Raw genomic sequence first — 19,721 nt, 5'->3', positions numbered from 1 at the left:
AATGATGGCTTATAAAACCTTTCATGATTACAGTTTGGCTGGCGGCTCTACAGCAGTTAGGAGCCGGGGTGTTGTCGTACACACCCTAATTGAATTGTGCCGTTCTGCTTGTGTACTGCAGCCGTGTTTTGTGAGCTCAGCCTCAAAAACCATCTTCCCGCAGTGCACTGTTGGGATCTGCCATTTCCCATCTAGTCAACCTGGGCAGTCAAAAAGCAAATTGCAGTTTGAAAACCATAGAGGGAACAGTGTCATCTTACTGACACGCATCATCCTAAACCTGATCAGACAGGTTCGTTGGCCTGACGTAGACAGGGATGTATCAGCCGGCAGTGGACTTCCTGCAGGACCGAAGCCGCTCACAGGGAGGGTGGGATGGACCACTGCAGAGGTCATCGAAGAACATTATGCGGCCTTTTAAATGCCAAGCAAAATTAGATCTTGGGGACAACAGGGTCAGACCTCTTCCCGGGCATCTTGCAGTTACCCTGAGCCTATGTTTTCATTAGTATTTACTAAGGTCATTCTGATAATATCCGTGAAAATGTAATCTGCCTTCCCCCTCCCCCAAATCTGCCCCGGGAAGAGCATTCCAAGAATGGGCTACTATAGCCTGGTTAGTTTAAATAGGGCATAAACCATCATCTTATAAAGAGACGACCTTGGTGTGAGGCAGCCATGCTGTGGTTCTGTGAGTGACGGGCCTTCGTGGTCTCTGTGTGTGTCCTCTCTGGGCTGGGGGGACGGCGCAGGGTACGAGAAGTACAACTCCATGCGAGCTGACCCCGCGCTGTGCTTCCTGGAACGAGTTGGTATGCCCGATGCCAAGGCCATCGCTGCCGAGCAGAGAGGAACAGACATGCTAGCAGATGGCGGTGACGGGTAAGAAGGACACTTTAAAATTTTAATAAACTTTATGTCAGTGTCAGAGTGTCAGATCCACTGGCAGGGTTCAGTCCTTACACAACACCACGCGCTGTGCTGCATCTGATTTGGACTTGAGCGGTGTTTACCAGTATAGTCTGTTTATGTATCATGATGACTATTTAAACACAATATAGGATCTAGATAATCTGTAACTTGTCTTTTTCAAATGATCATGACCCCCCCCCCCCGCCCGAACACACCCCACTGCGTGCACACACATCCTCCGCCCCTCATGGCTGCACATTTTAAATACCGACAGAGTCGCTTTGGATGTCAGGCTCAGAATTCAAAGCAGCATGAGGCGAGCTGTTCCTTTTTATCAGGCTCCTTCGGTGTCTTGATAATCAGTGTGATTTAAACATTTTTTAAAAACATTTCATACAGGGGAGAATTTGATAGAGAAGATGAAGACCCAGAATATAAACCAACCAGAACGCCGTTCAAGGATGAAATAGATGTAAGAACTTGAGTACATTCAGTTTTATGGCCCCAGTAAAATATTATATGCCCATATAAGACTTATTAAACTTTATAGATAACGGCCTTTCCTTTAAAAGACAAAGCAAAATAGAACCCCAAATTAAAATAACTTGTCTTTCTTGCTTTGCTTTTGAGGAATTTGCAAATTCTCCTCCGGAAGATAAGGAAGAGCCCATGGAAATACGCGCCCCAGGTACAACTCTGAAAGCTGGGGGGAGCAGAGCTGAGGAGTGGGACTCAGGCCAGGCCCCATGGCCAGGCTGCAGTTCCTTCACCAGGGTGGTGTCTCCAAATGCCATTTCATCTACTGCTCTCTGATGTGAAGAACTCCTGCTGATTCTTGGTTAATCATTATGTTCAATCTCTTTGATAAAATAACTTTTTTTGGACAAAGACAATTTATATATTTATGATTTATACCAGTTAATGAAAGCTCTTAAGCATCTATAGAAACATAGCTCATGGAAGCAGGAAATTTGTTAAATATCTGAAATAACTGCCAGTTTATTGAGACTACTACCCTACTTTTTCCCTGATATAAAATCATTAGGTAACAATTATATGATTGGTTTTTATGTTCAAGATTATTGTATTGCATTATCACCATGTAGTTTGTGGCACAAAGTATGTTTCTTTATGTATGATTGATATATGAACTTGGCTTTTTTTTTCCCCCCTAAGGAGTTGAGAAAGAATGGTTTATAAGTTCATACTAATATGAAACTTCCATACTTCCTTAGTAGTAGTGTTAGTCACTCAGTTTTGTCTGACTCTTTGGGCACCATATACCAGACTGTAGCCCACCAGGCTCCTCTGTTCATGGAATTCTCCAGGCAAGAATACTGGAGTGGGTTGCCATTCCCTTTTCCAGGGGATCTTCCTGACCCAGGGATCGAACCCAGGTCTTCTGCATTGCAGGCAGATTCTTTACCATCTGGGCTACAGGAAAGTATTAAGAGAGCACCACCATCATTTTTCCCAGGCTATCATTTGAATGTTAGCAAGTCATCCTGTTTGGATGGGAAACCCTGCCTATGGCAAAGGTCATAGCTACATATTCAGGAATGTTCTCTCATTCAGGAATGTTCTCCCCGCCTCCCCAGGCAAGCACAGCGAGGGCAGCACTGAGCTAGGCCAGCTGTACTGGCCCAGCACCTCCACGCTGACCACCCGGCTACGCAGGCTCATCACTGCCTACCAGCGCAGCTACAAGCGGCAGCAGATGCGGCAGGAGGCGCTGATGAAGACAGACCGGCGGAGGCGGCGGCCTCGCGAGGAAGTGCGGGCCCTGGAAGCCGAAAGGGAGGCTATCATATCGGAGAAGCGGCAGAAGTGAGCGTCTTAGGGTTTCCTTAGTCCCTGGTACCTTCCTCTCTCCTCCACTCTTCCTGGCCTGCAGAGGCAGGAATCACATCCAAGAGGATGGCCATCAAACCCAGCCCCCTCACCAACCCGCCCCCCCCCCCCCCCCCCCCCCCCCCCGCCCCAGAACAAAACAAAGCAGAAAAAAGCACTATGGATTCAGTTTAAAGGATAAGCAGCAGTAACCTTTAAGCCTTTTTACTCGGGTACCAGTCCACAGCTAAGATCTCTCTGACAGGTGGACGAGGCGGGAGGAGGCGGACTTTTATCGAGTGGTGTCCACATTCGGGGTCATTTTTGACCCTGCGAAGCAGCAGTTCGACTGGAACCAGTTCCGAGCCTTTGCCAGGCTTGACAAGAAGTCCGACGAGAGTCTGGAGAAGTACTTCAGCTGCTTTGTGGCCATGTGCCGGCGGGTGTGTCGCATGCCCGCCAAGCCGGATGACGGTAAGTCCCCAGGGATGCAGAGAGGCGGGAGGGCCGGGCATAGGTTCCCCAGGGATGCCGGTGGTGTGGGGATGGGAGCGTGGCGGGGACCGGAAGGGGCGGAAGGTTCCCCAGGGATGCAGGCCGTGCGTGGACAGCCTGGGATGGGAGAGGCTGGGCGGGCTCGGGGACCTCCCGCTGCTCCCCTCGATGACACGCGGTCCTCCTGCGCAGAGCCACCGGACCTGTCGTCGGCCATCGAGCCCATCACGGAGGAGCGCGCCTCCCGCACGCTGTACCGCATCGAGCTGCTGCGCAGGATCCGCGAGCAGGTGCTGCACCACCCACAGTTGGCTGAGCGGCTCAAGCTCTGCCAACCCAGCCTGGACCTGCCCGAGTGGTGGGAGTGCGGCCGGCATGACCGGGACCTGCTGGTGGGCGCCGCCAAGCACGGCGTCAGCCGCACCGACTACCACATCCTCAACGACCCCGAGCTCTCCTTCCTGGACGCGCACAAGAACTTCGCCCAGGCCCGGGGGGCGGGCGGCGCCCCTGCCCTGAACCCTCTGGCCCTGGGCTTTGGCCAGACCCCCGCCGCCACCCCAGCTGCCCCGGGTCAGGAGGACAAGGCCGGGGCAGCCGAGGCCAAGGCCAGGGAGGCCTCCGAGAAGCCCGAGGGGAAGGAGGAAGAGGAGGCCGAGGGCAGCGGGAAGGACCAGAGGCAGGACCGCGAGGCGGAGCTGGGGGCTGGGAAGAGCGAGCCCAGAGGGGTGGAGGTCGGTGTGGACTCCGGGCCCAAGTCCATTTCTGAGAAGGGTTCTGAGGAGGACGAAGAGGAAAAGCTGGAAGATGATGACAAGTCAGAAGAGTCTTCCCAGCCTGAAGGTAAGACCTGACTGACCCTCAGGCCTCTCTTGGGCCCACCCCAGCAGCTGTCTTCATGTCATGTGATCCGTGTCCTCTTTGGGTTTTTAAAGGGTAATGAGTGTACATTTTCATTAGGATGATAACGGGTAATGCTTAGATGTGTGTTTTGCCCTGCTGTGACCTGTGAACGCACTACTTCAGCAGCTTCTCAGGTTTTACAGTCAATAACAATTTTAAGGCAGATGATGCTTAATTTAATTTCCATTCAGAAATAAAGAGTGGGAGTAGAATCTAGGAAGAACCAGTTGTCTTCCTAAGTCCCAGGTAGGTTGCCGTACCTGCCATGAAACAAAAATTAAACATGCGCTACACTTTTCTACCTGAGCTTCAGCTCGGAATCGTGGCCAACACGTTAGTCCTCTTTCTTATGGAGGAGTAGAGGGTCCTGTGGGTCAGAGGCTTGGCTGTCACCACCGTCCCCTGAGACCTGTCTGCAGCAGGATGCCTGCTGACTAGTGACATAGCCCCCCAAGCCTCCGCTTCCTCATCTGTTAAACGGGAGTAACACCAGCTACGTGCAAGGGCCCTTGCAAGCTTTGAGTGACAGAATTTGCAAAATCCCGGATACCATTCTAGCCATAGTAGATACGAGATACAGAGGAGCTCGTCAGCATTCAGACATTAAATCCATTCCCCTCTACACTTCTTTTCAGAAAGATTCTGGTTGTGGGTGATGCACAGTAACTCATTTCTCAGCAGGGGCTGTCTCTAGAGGGAAGAATTTTGATGAAGAGAGCAATGCTTCTATGAGCACTGCTAGGGATGAGACCCGGGATGGATTCTACATGGAGGATGGTGACCCATCTGTAGCTCAGCTCCTTCATGAAAGGACGTTTGCCTTCTCATTTTGGCCTAAGGTTGGTGGGATTTTGTTGTTATTTGATGACCAAAATAATAAATGGGGTGAAGAAAATCATTCTAGCTTGATTTTTCAAATAATTTTCAGGTGAACTTTGACATAGTGTATGAAGATTGTATACTAGATTTTTTTTTTTTTCTTACAAGAATGATCTGGAAAAGCACAAAGAAAAAAATTCTGTAGAATGCTTTCATATAGGATAGGAAAGGTGACAAGAAGCAAAGAAAGTAAGAAAAAAGAACTGTTTATAGGGCTCTTTGGTTCCTTGAGGTCTTTTAGGTTATTTGTCTAGTACAGTCTATGGATTATTGCTTCAGAAGACTCACCCATTGACGAAATGTGTGGATTTTTTGAAAAAAATTTTATTGTGGTAAAAAACACACCATGAAATTTACAGTCTTCACCATTCTTTAAGTGTGCAGTTGGATAGTGTTAAATACATTCATATATTCACATCATATATATATACATATTTTTTTTTTTTCCACACTGTAAAAGGATCTCCAGGACTTTTGTATCTTATAGGATTGAGACTCTATACCCATTATCCAACTCCCCTCCCTCTCTGCCCCTGGATAACCACTATACTACTCTCCGTTTCTGTGAACTTGACATAATCACATAGGTAGAATCATACAGTACTTGTTCTTTTGTGACTGGCCTGTTTCACTTAGTATAATGTCTTCAAGGTCCATCTTTGGGAAAGCATGTAACAGAATTTCCTTCCTCTTTAAGGCTGAATAATAGTCCATTGTGTCTGTACCATATTTTCCTTATGCATCTGTCCATCGTTGGGACATTTGGCCTCCTTCCTTCTCTTAGCTTATCATGGTGCTGCTATAAATGGGAATTACTGATATCTCATTGAGACCTGGCTTGCTTTTTTTTTTTTTTTTTGGTATATACATACAAGTAGTATTGCTGGATCATAGGGTAGTTCTGTTTTTAATTTTTGAGGAACCTCTGTACTGTTTTTCACAGCAGATGTACCATTTTGCAATCCCAGCAACAGTGCACAAGGGAATATGTGTGGACTTTTAAAACTGTGTTTTGTTTTGTTTTTAATATCCTGAAGCAGAACTTTCAGATCTAAGACAGCTTGCTATATATTTGGAACCCTGTAATCTTCGGAACTGGGGAGAGGATGGGCTGCTGACCCATTTGCTCAAATACATTATGAGATAATCACAAATGTAGTTATCTGTAACCAAAAGCAAAGTGGAAATTACTCTTTTGGCTAACTAGTATAATTTTATAATAAATCTCTGTGTAATTTGGGTCTGTTTTTCAGGGTGGGGAAATAATCTTCCTAATCACCATAACAGGGCTGTCTGGTTTAAGACAAACAACACAAAAAAAGGTCTCTATGGACTCATCCCCAGGCTGGTCTCACATGGTGTCCGTTGGAAAGAAACAATGTGAAATTTTTAACTGAAGACTGTATTATCAGAGACGTTGCCCCCTGTCCCCTGGCCCCACTCCCCTTATCTCCCTTGTTTTGCTCATCTCCCTTACTGAGTTTAGAAGAGAGCTTCCCAGATCAGCCAGAAGGCCCCTAGTAGCAGGCCCTTTTAATCTGTGGAAACTGGGTCTAAGAGCTGTAATTAGAAAATTTTAACGTCCACGCTTCAATGAAACTTGAAGTGATAATAGGTAGAGGATGCAAATCGACACTCATTAGGTGTTCCTAGGTTGGTGCCCATTCGTAATGCTGAACTTTATTAATAGTGACGCTAATGATGTCCCACTTCCTGGGAGAGGCTGCGGTCCAGCCCGAGGACTGCAGCACCAGCACGTGGTGAAGTCTGAGTGCAGGCTTCCATCCCTGGTCACCTCCCGACACACACCAGCAATATGTAGCCCGAACAGCAGTGACTTGTAAAGCTCGGGGACGTTTTAGAGGTAGTGGTTATGTAATGCCCTCTCATTTATGCGCCTCAGTGTTCATAACTGAGAAATACTGAGTGGTCTGTGTTGTGGCCACCTTCGAACCTTGCAGCAGACTAAAGCGGTTCTGGTGGGTTTGGTTTCTTCTCTCGCTTGTTTGCTTTCTGCTTACTTTTAAGCCTTTTCTACTCTTTGGCATCTTGGTGGATGTATCCATCTCGTCATTTTCACCAGGTCTTTGTTACGGTTTCGTGTGACTTTTCTTCTCTCTCTAGGACCGAGTAATGATAAACCGATTAGACAACATCTGTGAAGCAGTATTGAAAGGCAAATGGCCGGTAAATAGGCGCCAGATGTTTGATTTCCAAGGCCTCATCCCCGGCTACACGCCCCCCACCGCCGACAGTCCCCTGCAGAAGAGGAGCCTGGCCGAGCTGTCTGCCGTGGGCCAGGCCAGCATCAGCGGGAGCGAGGAACTCACCGCCTCCCCTCAGCTGTCCAAGGTCAGTAAGAGCGCCCTACCCGGGGAGCCTAGAGATAAGCTCTCCTGACTCAGTTCGGAAGCTCGTGTTGGCCGGTCCCATTTGAAATAAGAAGGCTGCTCTGGCCTCAGACGTTTAATCCCTTAAACTTCTCATCCCTGGTTTCTGCTGTGCGGCAGGTGCAGGCTGGGCTCACTGTTTCTGTGGGGATTTTTTCAACAGGATGATGCCCTTAACCTCTCCGTGCCTCGCCAGCGGAGGAGGAGGAGGAGGAAGATCGAAATCGAGGCGGAGAGAGCTGCCAAGCGGCGAAACCTCATGGAGATGGTGGCGCAGCTGCGGGGGTCTCAGGTGGTCTCAGAGAATGGACAAGAGAAAGTGGTCGATTTATCAAAGGCCTCGAGAGAGGCAGCAAGCTCTACCTCAAACTTTTCATCTCTCACTTCAAAGTTGATCTTGCCCAACGTCTCCACGCCGGTGTCTGATGCCTTTAAGACTCAGATGGAACTGCTCCAGGCCGGCCTGTCCCGCACGCCCACCAGACATCTGCTCAATGGCTCCCTCGTGGACGGAGAGCCCCCCATGAAGCGGAGGCGGGGAAGGAGGAAAAACGTGGAGGGCCTTGACCTGCTGTTTATGAGCCACAAACGGACATCACTGAGTACAGTAAGTCCAGGGGATGGTGCCCCTCCACCCCCACCCAGGTGTTCATACTGGCAGCCGAGGCCTGGCTCTGCTGCCCGGGCCGGGGCATGTGCCCCTCCATGATGTGGTGTGAAAGCCACTCCTCCCACCAAAGGAGCCACAGTGGACAGAGCCGTGGTTCTGAGCCGGAATATTGTGCTAAGCATTGGCACAGATCACTCAGCCTGAACCACATGTAGCTTGAGGATTTATTCTTCCCAAGGTCCTAATGTATTGATTACTCTCAGCAGACTAGCCTCAAACAAACATGTGTTCTTCTGAGCCTATAACCTGTGAACTTCGAAATGGAAACACTTCTGCTCTTAGAAGTATCAATATGTTTGGGGCCCAGCATTTATTAGATTTGTTCAGCTTCAGACTGAAGATTTGTGTTCATATGCAAAGCTAGTGATTGCAAATTCTCCCACCTCTGTAAATGGATATTTTAAAAATCTCAACTGAATTGAGGTCTGTGCTAGTTTAGGTTTGCAGGAAATACATGTGTCAGTGGATTTTGGCATTTATTTCTTCAATTCAAAGGAAATGAGTGCAATGTAATCAAAATATCTCTGTTTCCTGGTCCATCTCAACTGCTCACCTAAAACTGTGCCACCCCATTAAGAATTAGAGAGTTTCTCCCAGGAACCAGAATACACGAAGGAAGTCCCCTCTAAAGCACTGAGACTGGTACAAGGCACCAAAAGAGCAACCTGCTCCAATATTCTTGTCTGGGAAGTCCCATGGACAGAGGAGTCTACCGGGATACAGCCCATAGGGTCACATAAGAGTCAGACACAACTTAAGAGATTAAACGACACCACCACAGTGAGCCTGTGGATTCAAAACCCGAATCAGCACAGAGGTGCCTGATAAGCCGGCACACGGGTGGTGGGCCCATCCCCTAGGCGATAGACACAGTTTAAGAAACACCAAGGGGAGAAGTTTGTTTAAATATGTTTCCCTTATTTCATCCCTATTATTATTTCCCCATTTTTAAGGGAAGCGTAATAACCTAAAAGAGTAGGGAGACATGGTGGAGTTAGGGTCTAGAAGTGACAACAAACAAGCTTCCATTGAAACTTGTCCCCTAGTCGGGTCTGGTTCTGGAGCAGGAAATGCCAGCTCACTCCAGTATTCCCTGGGAAGTCCTGTTGTCAGAAGAGCATGGCGGGCTGCAGTCCACAGGGTCACAAAGAGTAGACACACTGAAGTGGGCTAGCCATGCGTCTGAGTTTCAGAAGCATCCAGGTGGTTAAAAGGTAATTTATTTTCAAAACTTATTGTAAATGTACCAGTCATAGTAACTGTCATTTTTGTGGATCATGTGATTTACTTTTAGCATCTTGTAAAAATACGCCGTACAGTGTATCAATTTGACTAGTTGTTCCCCAAGTTAAAGAAAGGCCATTGCTAGGTGTGTGGTCCCCTGCTGGGAACCACCCTAATGCTTTGATAGGTTTTATTCACTGAAAATCCTTTCTCCGGGAACATCAACAAATCATCTTTCCATTTGAATTTCATTTTGTGGACCCAGAATCAGGAATTAGCAATTACAATTTCCTATTGTAATTATAAACCCCGTATTAGACTTACGACTGACTTTATTCATTCACGTATTTTAAGCTATCTCTGAGAGTTTATTAGTTTTTTTCCCCTAAAATCCTATTAGCAACCTAGCTCAAAACTCTTAACAGATATTAGAGAATGTATGTTTATTTTAATTATTTTTTTTTACTTTTAAATGTTGGAATTTCACATTCCTCATTTGGTGTTATAGAGGGTTTTGTGTGAGCACATAAAACAGGAGGAGAATGAATCTATAAATAAACTGAGTAGTGAAGAGCTGTAGAGGTCAGCAAGGTTACTTGTGTGGAATGAGGCAAATCCTAAAATCTCACGTTGGCATCATGCTGGAGATCACTGTGCGGTTGTGAAAAGTAAGGATGCAGCCGTTCTGCAATCAGCAGCATAGTGGGAGTCAGCCATGCCCTGTGCCAGGTACTGGGATGCAGAGAATAAAAGCCTGACAGGTGCTTACACCAGAGAACTCAGTGTTTAAGATGGGCGACAGATAAATAACAACCTCTCATTGTCGTGAGGTGCCCCTGGGATATTTTGAGAACCCAAAAGAAGAATGGGAATGGAAGGAGGAGAATGTGGGCAGAAACAAGTGGGAAAGTTTCCCTATGGGTGGTCTTACCTCAGTTAAATTTTGCAGGTTGTATGGGAGTAAGTCATTTGAAAAGAGGGGGCTGGGAGAGCATGTGCAAAGGGAGCGTGGCCAGGGAGAGCCCATTGTGTCCGATGAACTGAAAGTTACTGGCCAGGGAGTTTGATGAGGAGGCAGCTTCAGCAGAGAGGAGCTTGGGCACAAGGTGAGGTGTAAACCACAGAGGGCTTTGGTAGGCGACCTAAAGAACTTGGATTTTATCCTGAAGGTGATGGGAATTCAATTGCAAAATTAGCTTAACTAGGGGAAGTGATGTAACATAATCTTTGAACTAGGAAGGGTGCATTTCAGCAGATTGCCTCCTTACAGAGTGGAGACTGGATTAAAGAGGGCGGAAGTAGAATCAGAGGGCCCGTTTAGGAGTACTTCAGTGATGCAGGGGCCAGTGACGGAGACCTGAACCCAAGCAGGAGCATGGCTGGACAGATGGGCCTGTGAACCACGTCTGCAGGTTGAAACGCAGAGTTTGAGGACCAGTGGCTGGGCAATGGTCAGGTCTCGGCTTCAACTAATTCATCTTTCCAGTGTTGCCACACATGCCTAATATGAAATATTGTACTACCAACAAAATTGTACTGAACACAGAAAGCCAAAAAGCTACAATGAACTGGCTTTTGGAACATTCCGTGAATTATAATTTCGATAATTTCTTTTTTTCCCGCTGTACTGTGCCGTCTGTGGAATGTTAGTTTCCCAACCAGGGATTTGAGCCTGTGCCCCCTGCATTGGAAGTCTTAACCACTGGACCTGTAGGGAAGTCCCCTAATTTTCATTTCTTTAATGACACTCTCCAGGGATCCCCAAGAAAGACTGAGAGGCTACCCACGCCTTGAGGGCATACCAGGCTCAGACTCCACTGCCTGTGTCGTGTTCCTAGTGGGTCTCAAACATGGAACAGAGATGGACTGAATTTTCTACCTTATTACTAATTATACAGTGTGAAGAATAAGTTACATCTTCTGATTTAATTGCTGTTCCCAAACTGCCACTGTTTCAAGTAGCCTTTTTCCCTTTTGAGACCCACCCCACTAAGCTCCTGTTTTCTTGGGCTAGGACGTAGTCAGGACCGCTCTCTCCACTCAAGAATTGAGAACATTGTCTTCTTTCTGCAGGAGGATGCTGAAGTGACCAAAGCTTTTGAAGAGGATATAGAGACCCCACCTACAAGAAACATTCCTTCTCCTGGACACCTGGACCCAGACACACGGATCCCTGTTATAAATCTCGAAGATGGGACGAGGCTGGTGGGGGAGGAGGCGCCTAAAAATAAGGATTTAGTTGAATGGCTGAAGCTGCATCCCACTTATACTGTTGATATGCCAAGTTATGTACCAGTGAGTATCACTGAGTAGAGACTTGTTTCAGGGGACTCTTGCCCAGTCAGTCCTTTTCCTTCTCCCGTACAACATGGAAATCCCTGGTCCCTCAGTCTGTCTTGTCAGTGTGAACGTTTTCAAGCTTTCATCACTCTGTATTCTACATTAGGGGTTTTCCTGGTGGCCCAAGTGGTAAAGAATCCACCTGCCAACTCGGGAGACGTGGATTCGATCCTCTGGATCGTTGGGATGATCCTCTAGAGAAGGGAATGGCAACCCACTCCAGCATTCTTGCCTGGGAAATCCCATGGACAGAGGAGCCTGGCAGGTTGCACTCCATGAGGTCACAAAAGAGTCAGACACAGCTTAGTGACTAAACAAAAACATCAAAAATTCCACATTAGAGAAACTAACTTCAGGTCTGTCCAGTGTGAAGAGCAGCCTTGTAGCTATTTGAAGACGCATTTCCTTGTTTTTTCCTTCTCCCACCAAATAGATGTGATTTTTTTCCATTGCTCTTCACATGGTGTGGTTTCCAGGTGGTCCCATTAATAGAAAAACACACACCCCTCCCCCAGCCAACACACTTTAATTGGTCTCTGGACTGAGTCTGCCCAGCACAGAATATTAGGAAGCTGTTCCTGAAGAGATGTGAGCAGCTAACGCAGCCTGAGGCTTTATTGGCGTCTTTCTTAAACAACTAACACTCAATGCCATTTATTAAACATCAGACAGGAACCCTAGATGATTTGTCACTTAAGCTGCTGCTAGCTTTAAACAGTGCATGTTTTATGTCTTATACTTATGTGATTGAATTTTTTCAAACTTAAGTGTGGGAGTTTGCATTTTGGTGAGTTCCTGCCACTCAGAATGCACCCTCCTGCATAGACTCTCTTATCCCTTGGGCTGTTTCTCCTCGTGCACAGTCTCATGGCGTAGACATGAGATCATCCCTGTATCCGTTCACATCATCAAGTAGAGATTAGCAAAGGAGCTAGAGAAAGTTTTCTTTTAAAATACCATGACTCAGTGAAACGTTTGAAGACAAGACTTGAAGCGGGTTATTGGGAGATGAGAAGAAAAGCATATTCTCAGCTTTCAAGTTTGTTCTTTAAGTACAGGAGAAGGAGAATAGTTTTTCCTTTCAAAGAAAACTGGGGTTTCTGATCCTTAAAATGATTGTTGAAATTTCCATAGTAGTTAAAAATGGCCTGACTGTTCTGCTTATCATCCATATAGGAAAGAATAAGTATTAACTATGGTTTTACTAAATGCAATTTGTTTTTGTATTTTTGTGTTTTTTGCAGAAGAACGCAGATGTGCTGTTTTCCTCATTTCAGAAACCGAAACAGAAACGACACAGATGTCGAAACCCTAATAAATTGGATATAAACACTTTGACAGGAGAAGAAAGGGTGCCTGTCGTGAACAAACGAAATGGGAAGAAGGTAAACCCTGGGAAAGAGAATTGATCTCTCTGGAATGTCTTTTCCCAGCAAGAAATGTTTTATTCCAACCTCTTTTATAAGTTAATATTTCTTCCAGAATACATGTGATGTGTGTATGTATCTGTGTAGATACACAAATGGGGAGGGGGGAAAAGGGAAGAACTTGTCAGTTTCTAAGTCTTTTCCTAAATGCCTCTCCCCAGATGGGTGGAGCTATGGCTCCTCCGATGAAGGATCTGCCCCGGTGGCTGGAAGAAAACCCCGAGTTTGCAGTGGCCCCAGACTGGACGGACATAGTCAAGCAGTCTGTAAGTATAGACTCTGCCTCTCTGTCCAGGAAGGTATCTGTACAAAATTGTTTTCCTGAATTTTTCTTTATTTTCTGCTTGTCATTACTTATTCAATGATTTATTCTTGGCTTAAAAGAATTGATACAGTACATCATTTCCATAGATAATTAATACATCATCATTCCTTGTATCCATATGTCATTAATCCAAAGTGGATTAATTTGACAGCTGTGATTTAAAGGACTGTATAGAAATACACACTCACGGTATTAGAGGCAGACTTACTCCAGGGAGAAAGGCCCCAGGTAAACCTGGTTAACAGCATCGGTGGAATGGAGTTTATGGTGGTTAAGATCCTTGAGATTAACTGTGATTTCTGGTTTTAAGATAAATGAAAAATACAGCAATTCTGCCTAGACATTTATTTCACTATTTCTTTTTGCAATTAATTTGTTAATAAAGTCTTGATTCTTTTTATTTGTCCAAAGTATACAGTAAAAGTGCTTATTTTTCTTTTGGTGAACAGTTCTATTCATCTTCACACGTGGATAGTTTCTTAAACAGCCAGCATAATCAGAAGAATATAGACAGTTGCATCACTGCCCCAGATTTCCTTGTATTGCTCTCTGTCTCCACCCCCAGCCCAGGGCACTCACTCCTTTATCTGTTCTCCATTCCTAGAGTTTTGTCTTTTTGAGAATGTCAGGTATACAGAAGTGTAAACTACATAACCTTTTTGATAGGGCTTCCTTCACTCATCATACTGAAATTCATCCAAGTGGTTACATGTGTCCGAAGTTTCACTGCTGATACACTCTTGTGCTTGGATATAACCCTGGGTGTGGTTCCCTGTCACCCGTGGAAGGACTCTGGGCTGTTTTCAGACTGTGACAGTTACAAGCAGAACTGCTGTATAACACTTGTGTATACATTTTGGTGTGAAGATGAGTTTTTGTTTCTCCAGGATAAATACTAAAGTAGTACTTGAAAGTGAAAAGTGTTAGTCACTCAGTCATGTCCAGCTCTTTGTGACCCCATGGACTATAGCCCACCTGGCTTCTCTGTCCATGGGATTTCCCAGGCAAGAATACTGGAGTAGGTAGCCATTTCCTTTTCCCACCCAAAGGGTCAAACCCAGGTCTCCTGCATTGGCAGGTGGATTCTTTACCACTGAGCCACCAGGGAAACCCCCACTGATAGAGTACCCTTTCACATTTTTTTTTCCTGCAATTCAGCATAATCTGACGAGCTGTATAATGCGAAAAGAGAGAAGCTTTGCTTTCATAGGTTCTATCCTTGAGCTTTTTGAATGGGAATAATTTGCTTGTGTATTTCCATTCTGAACCATCAGTGTTCAGTTCATCACAAAGGCCCAGGTGGAAATGAGGTTTTGTCCCCCAACTTTGACAGCCCTTGTTTGCCTCTCCCTTCCCTTCAGGGCTTCGTTCCCGAGTCAATGTTTGACCGGCTTCTCACTGGACCCGTGGTGCGGGGAGAAGGGGCGAGCCGGCGCGGAAGGAGGCCCAAGAGCGAAATCGCCCGGGCTGCCGCGGCAGCCGCAGCAGTGGCCTCCACGTCGGGGATCAACCCGCTGCTGGTGAACAGCCTGTTCGCAGGGATGGACCTGACAAGCCTGCAGAACCTCCAAAGCCTCCAGTCGCTCCAGCTAGCGGGCCTCATGGGCTTCCCTCCGGGACTGGCCACGGCCGCGGCGGCCGGAGGCGACGCCAAGAACCCGGCGGCCGTGCTGCCCCTGATGCTGCCGGGCGTGGCCGGGCTGCCCAGCATGTTCGGGCTCGGGGGGCTGCTCAATGCCCCGCTGTCCGCTGCCGCCGGGAGCCCCGCGGCCACGGCCGGTCCCACGGATCCTGAGGACGGTGCATCCAGGGCGGAGGAGAAGGGTGGCGAGCACGAGGACGAGAGCAAGGACCCGGAGAAAAGCACAGAAGCCGCCCCGGGCCCAGACTCCGCGAACGGATCAGTGGGTGCTGCTACCGGCCCGGCCGGCCTGCCCTCCAACCCGCTGGCCTTCAACCCCTTCCTGCTGTCCACCATGGCCCCCGGCCTCTTCTACCCGTCCATGTTTCTACCTCCAGGACTGGGGGGATTGACGCTGCCCGGCTTCCCCGCGCTTGCGGGGCTCCAGGGCGCCGTGGGTGCCGGCGAAGACAAGGCCCCCGACAAAGCCGAGGGGGCCGCATTTCAGGAAGACGAGCCCCTCGAGGGCAGCGACGCCGAGGAGAGCCTGGACAAGACGGCCGAGTCCTCCGTTCTGGAAGACGAGATCGCCCAGGGCGAAGAGCTGGACTCCCTCGACGGCGGGGACGAAATAGAAAACAATGAAAATGACGAATAACCAGTACCAGTTTCCAGTTAAAGTGTTTAAAAACTTTTGACAAGTGGTAGTCCTACTGTTTACACTCACAGTTAATGTTCATACCTAGTTTTATAAGCTGTTCTGTAACATAGTGTAGCAAAGAAAAAAAAAAGTCTCAAGTCATGTTATACAGGTGTGTCAAAAGGTATCTTGGTCATTAAGTATTGTGCAGTGCATTATTTATTATCCCTAGGAGAGATGAAATTTGAGAGGTGATCCTGTCTTTTTAAGGAAACTTACATAATGCTCTGCTTTTTTTTTTTTTTTTTTTCTTCCCTTGTTCTCTACTTTTTCTTTTGGTACCATTGGTATTATAATAAAGAGCAATTTGTAACCGAGTGGCACTCATGGAAGGAAGTGCTGCTCAAAGGAAGTATGAAGTTATATATTTAATTTTTTAATTTTAATTTTTTTTTTTTGCTGTGAAGGTCAAGATGAAATTTACCATACATATCATACTTGCTCATTTGTTTCCCTTTATGACTGTACGGGGATGGGGGGGGGGGTTCCCACACTCACGCATCACACACATCCATACACTCTGACAATCTCCACCTTAGTGTGAACGTCTCTGTCCCGAGGCGCAGCAATAATAAGGCAGCTGTTGAATGTGAAGGGTCCCTTTGGAAATTAACCTACTGGGAGGGTTCTTGCCAGACAGAACTGCAGTTCCATTGTCTCGTGGTCTTGTAATGCACTGGTATAAACAAAATAAATAGATGAAATTAATAAAGAGTGAAAGAAGAGAGAATCAGGTACCTTTTTTAAATTAAAGGACTTTGTTACTTTAGCCACAAAGCTAAAACAGCGTTACCTCAGCTCTAAACTAGCCTTGAAGTTTACAAACATGACTTTGTAAATGTATTGTTTTTCTTTGTTGTGATGTCCTTTTATTTTTTTTTCTTTGAAAACTGCTATCATGTAAGATAAAATGTAAATTGCTGCCAACTGTAGTAATGATGCTTTTAATAAAAGTGACCCACGATATCCAGAGATGTAATTATAGAATGTAGTAGGGTAGGGGAACTGGTCACTCTATTTTTTGTATTCGCAATAGATGCAAATACAGCATTCTGGCCTTTGTATAGTTTCTTGATATATCCTCCTATACCAGATTAGCTCTTAGTAATTGTCTTCAGACTAGACGAGAAGAAAAACCATCAGTTGCCTTTACATAATTCTACTCCGTATATCTCAATAGAACCGCATGCAAAAACCTCCCATTATGTCCTCAAAAGGGCATCCAAGACTGAGAACACTTAAACACGTGTGCAGCATCTGATAATGTGGTACACCGAGGAACAAAAGGGCAAAAGAAAAATGAGGCTTTTAATAGGCACGGTATCTGGGTCATTTATCCCCAGTTAATGGGCGGAAAAACACAAGGTGTGGGATCAGCAAGGGACGCAGAGGCAGGCTCCCCAGTGTCCCGCGGACCCAGGCTGCGAGCCAGGTCGGTGGAGAGGCAACGTGGAATGAACACAGACGCGTTTCAGCAAGTGCTGCGAGCGTGCGCAGGTATATTGACAGGTACACGCACGCATGCCTATTCTCTCACACACTCGGGCGCACGCGCGGGGCCTGGGAGCTGCTGATTGGTGCACCTCTGTACGACCTTTGATATTTCAGGTAAACCGAAGTTTGAGATCCACTGTTTTCATCTTGTTATGTCACTTGAGCAAACGCAAAGCGCCTTGTCCTTGCCATTAAAAAGCAGAGGAAGAGCGAGTGGGGTTGGTGAGCGGGTGGCGTTTGTCTGCGGGTAGCTTCTCTCCACGCCCTCCGGCAGGACGCACACAGCTCATCCCCCGCCCCACGTGGAATGAGACAGACTGTCCCAGTTCTTTTTAGACAATGAGGTTCTGTGGGTTCTCATCCCAAGGTGAAAATATTCCCGTGATGATTCTGGAAAAAGAGCTTAGTGAAGCCTCCACCTTAGAGACCCCACGGTGGTTTCATCCATCACTGGGACTTTTCTGTTTTTTTTGAAAGCGCCTGCGTTGTGCACGGGAAGACAATCAATGCCTCTAAGAGGATGGCTCCTGGAGCGGAGTTCTTAAATCATGGATACTAAGACTAGAACGGCACTAAATATAGAGAACTTAAATACTTAACTAACTGGAAGATTTTTTAAGCTGTAACTTAGGCCCTTAGATAAGGAGAAAATGTTTCATAAAATGAGTCCCAAAGAGTCTTCTTCGGAAATTCGTTATAGCATTCGAAGTTTTCCTATGACCTCCGGTAAACAGAGCACACGATGTGACTCTGTCCTGTTGTAGGAAGATGCTGAGAGCAGTGATGATCTTCAAAGCAGAGGCATGAACTGCTTGTGGCCAGAAGAAACCCTGCCATGATAGGTAGGTCAGCGGCTGGCTCTGAGTCATCAGCGGTTGATCTGTGAAGGTGACCTTAAAGTTATGCAAGGTTCCATGTTGGGAAAAATGCATTTCTTTCTTTTTTTTTTTTTCTCTCTCTCTCTTTAATGGAATGAATTCTTGATATGAGATCTCGAATTTATCTAAGTAAGAAATATTTTAAATTTGGTCTGATCCTTCATGACTCCTGTTGGTTGGGTGCCCTGTATAAATTAAGAACTAAGGTGCTAAGTGTTTTCCACGGCATTGCTGAAGGCAGTCCTGTTCTTCCATGAGGGAAATGAGACCTGGAGACTCTTTAAGTAACAGGCCAACAGTAAATACAGGAAGCTGAGTTTGAATCTAGGCAGGCCGATTGTAGAGCCTCCTTAATAGTTTCTTGAAATACCACATTCGGGTTTCTGAAAATGAAGTGTTTAGGGCTTTGTATTTTTACATCCCCTCTCTTACCCCTCCATGAAGTGCAAGTGTTGGTCGGTCAGTTGTGTCTGACTCTGTGACCCCATGGACTGTAGCCCACTAGGCTCCTCTGTCCATGAGATTCTCCAGGCAAGAATACTGGAGTGGGTAGCCATTCCCTTCTCCAGAGAATCTTCCTGACCCAGGGATCGAACCAGCATCTCCTGAATTTCAGGCAGATTCTTTACTGGATGAGCCATCTGGGAAGCCCTGCCCCTTCATAAGGGACCTTAAATCTCAGATTGGGATTTAAGAGACAGTCTGTATGAAGCAGATCCTGGAAGACTGTGAGCTCTGACTAGGGAAACTTGAATCTCAGTTACCTCTCTTAAATTTGGATTTATCTTGCCCCGTGAATATTTCTATTTTATGAAGAAATCAAGTCTTTATAAAAGACCGAGCATCAAAGCTAGTAAATTGCAAACCTGGTATTTCAACTCAGGTTGACCTAACTCCAGAGCCCAAGCACTTAACCTGTGTGCTGGGGTAATTAACATTCATCCACAAACATTTACTGGGTGTTTGTTAGATACTGTTTTAGTGGCAAGAATATAATGAAAAACAGAATAAGAATAGACTAGAGGTGTGTTGTCATTGCACTAATATGCTAAAAGAAAGATGATAAACAGATACAAATACAATTTTTGTAGGTGGAGTTGTTCAGTCGCTAAGTCAAGTCTGACTCTTTGCAACCCCATAGACTGCAGCACTCCAGGCTTCACTGTCCTTCTCTGTCTCCCAGATTTCCTCAAATTCATGTCCATTGAGTCAGTGATGCCATCCAACCATCTCATCCTCTGCTGCCCCATTCTCCTTTTGCCTTCAGTCTTTCCTAGCATCAGGGTCTTTTCCAGTGAGTCAGTTCTTCACATCTGGTGGCCAAAGTATTGGAGTTTCAGCTTCAGCATCAGACCTTCCAATGAGTATTCAGGGTTGATTTCCTTTAGGAGTGACTGGTTTGATCTTGTAGATGGAGGCATACTGTTAAATAGGAAATAGTCAGGCAGGAGCTCACTATGGAGGGGATGACTCTGTTTACAGCTGGACGATGAGAAGCCATGGCCAAAGCTGGTTGGAGACTGTTCCAGGCAAATGAAAGAGTCACTGCAAAGGTCCACAGTTGACAGCTTGGAAGAAGCAGGGGCAGGGAGCTGTCTGCCTGGAAGTTATGGATGAGAGCGACCAAACCGAT

General features: G+C 46.5%; 1 protein-coding gene across 5 annotated transcripts in view; it reads left to right on the top strand.

The window, feature by feature from the left end:
- Positions 1-16,682, top strand: part of CHD7 (chromodomain helicase DNA binding protein 7) — a 190,802-nt gene extending 174,120 nt beyond the window's left edge. For 4 of the 5 annotated variants that reach the window (XM_086336875.1, XM_086336876.1, XM_086336877.1 and 1 more), the window contains 13 exons: positions 753-882; positions 1,312-1,384; positions 1,543-1,600; positions 2,511-2,739; positions 3,008-3,216; positions 3,430-4,080; positions 4,819-4,979; positions 7,144-7,371; positions 7,573-8,016; positions 11,377-11,598; positions 12,888-13,028; positions 13,232-13,336; positions 14,757-16,682. In XM_086336875.1, coding sequence (XP_086193001.1) covers positions 753-882; positions 1,312-1,384; positions 1,543-1,600; positions 2,511-2,739; positions 3,008-3,216; positions 3,430-4,080; positions 4,819-4,979; positions 7,144-7,371; positions 7,573-8,016; positions 11,377-11,598; positions 12,888-13,028; positions 13,232-13,336; positions 14,757-15,674 — 3,569 coding nt within the window. In that variant the 3' untranslated portion in view covers positions 15,675-16,682. The remainder of the gene's footprint in view (positions 1-752; positions 883-1,311; positions 1,385-1,542; positions 1,601-2,510; positions 2,740-3,007; positions 3,217-3,429; positions 4,081-4,818; positions 4,980-7,143; positions 7,372-7,572; positions 8,017-11,376; positions 11,599-12,887; positions 13,029-13,231; positions 13,337-14,756) is intronic. The other variant, XM_086336878.1, reaches the window with a different exon arrangement.
- Positions 16,683-19,721: the final 3,039 nt, after the last annotated feature.

The sequence above is a fragment of the Bos grunniens genome, chromosome 14, assembly GCF_055505025.1.
Source record: "Bos grunniens cultivar Pamir isolate PY7600 chromosome 14, Bosgru_T2T1.0, whole genome shotgun sequence".
NCBI classification, from domain to species: Eukaryota; Metazoa; Chordata; class Mammalia; order Artiodactyla; family Bovidae; genus Bos; species Bos grunniens.
This window is presented reverse-complemented; position numbering and strand designations above follow the sequence as displayed.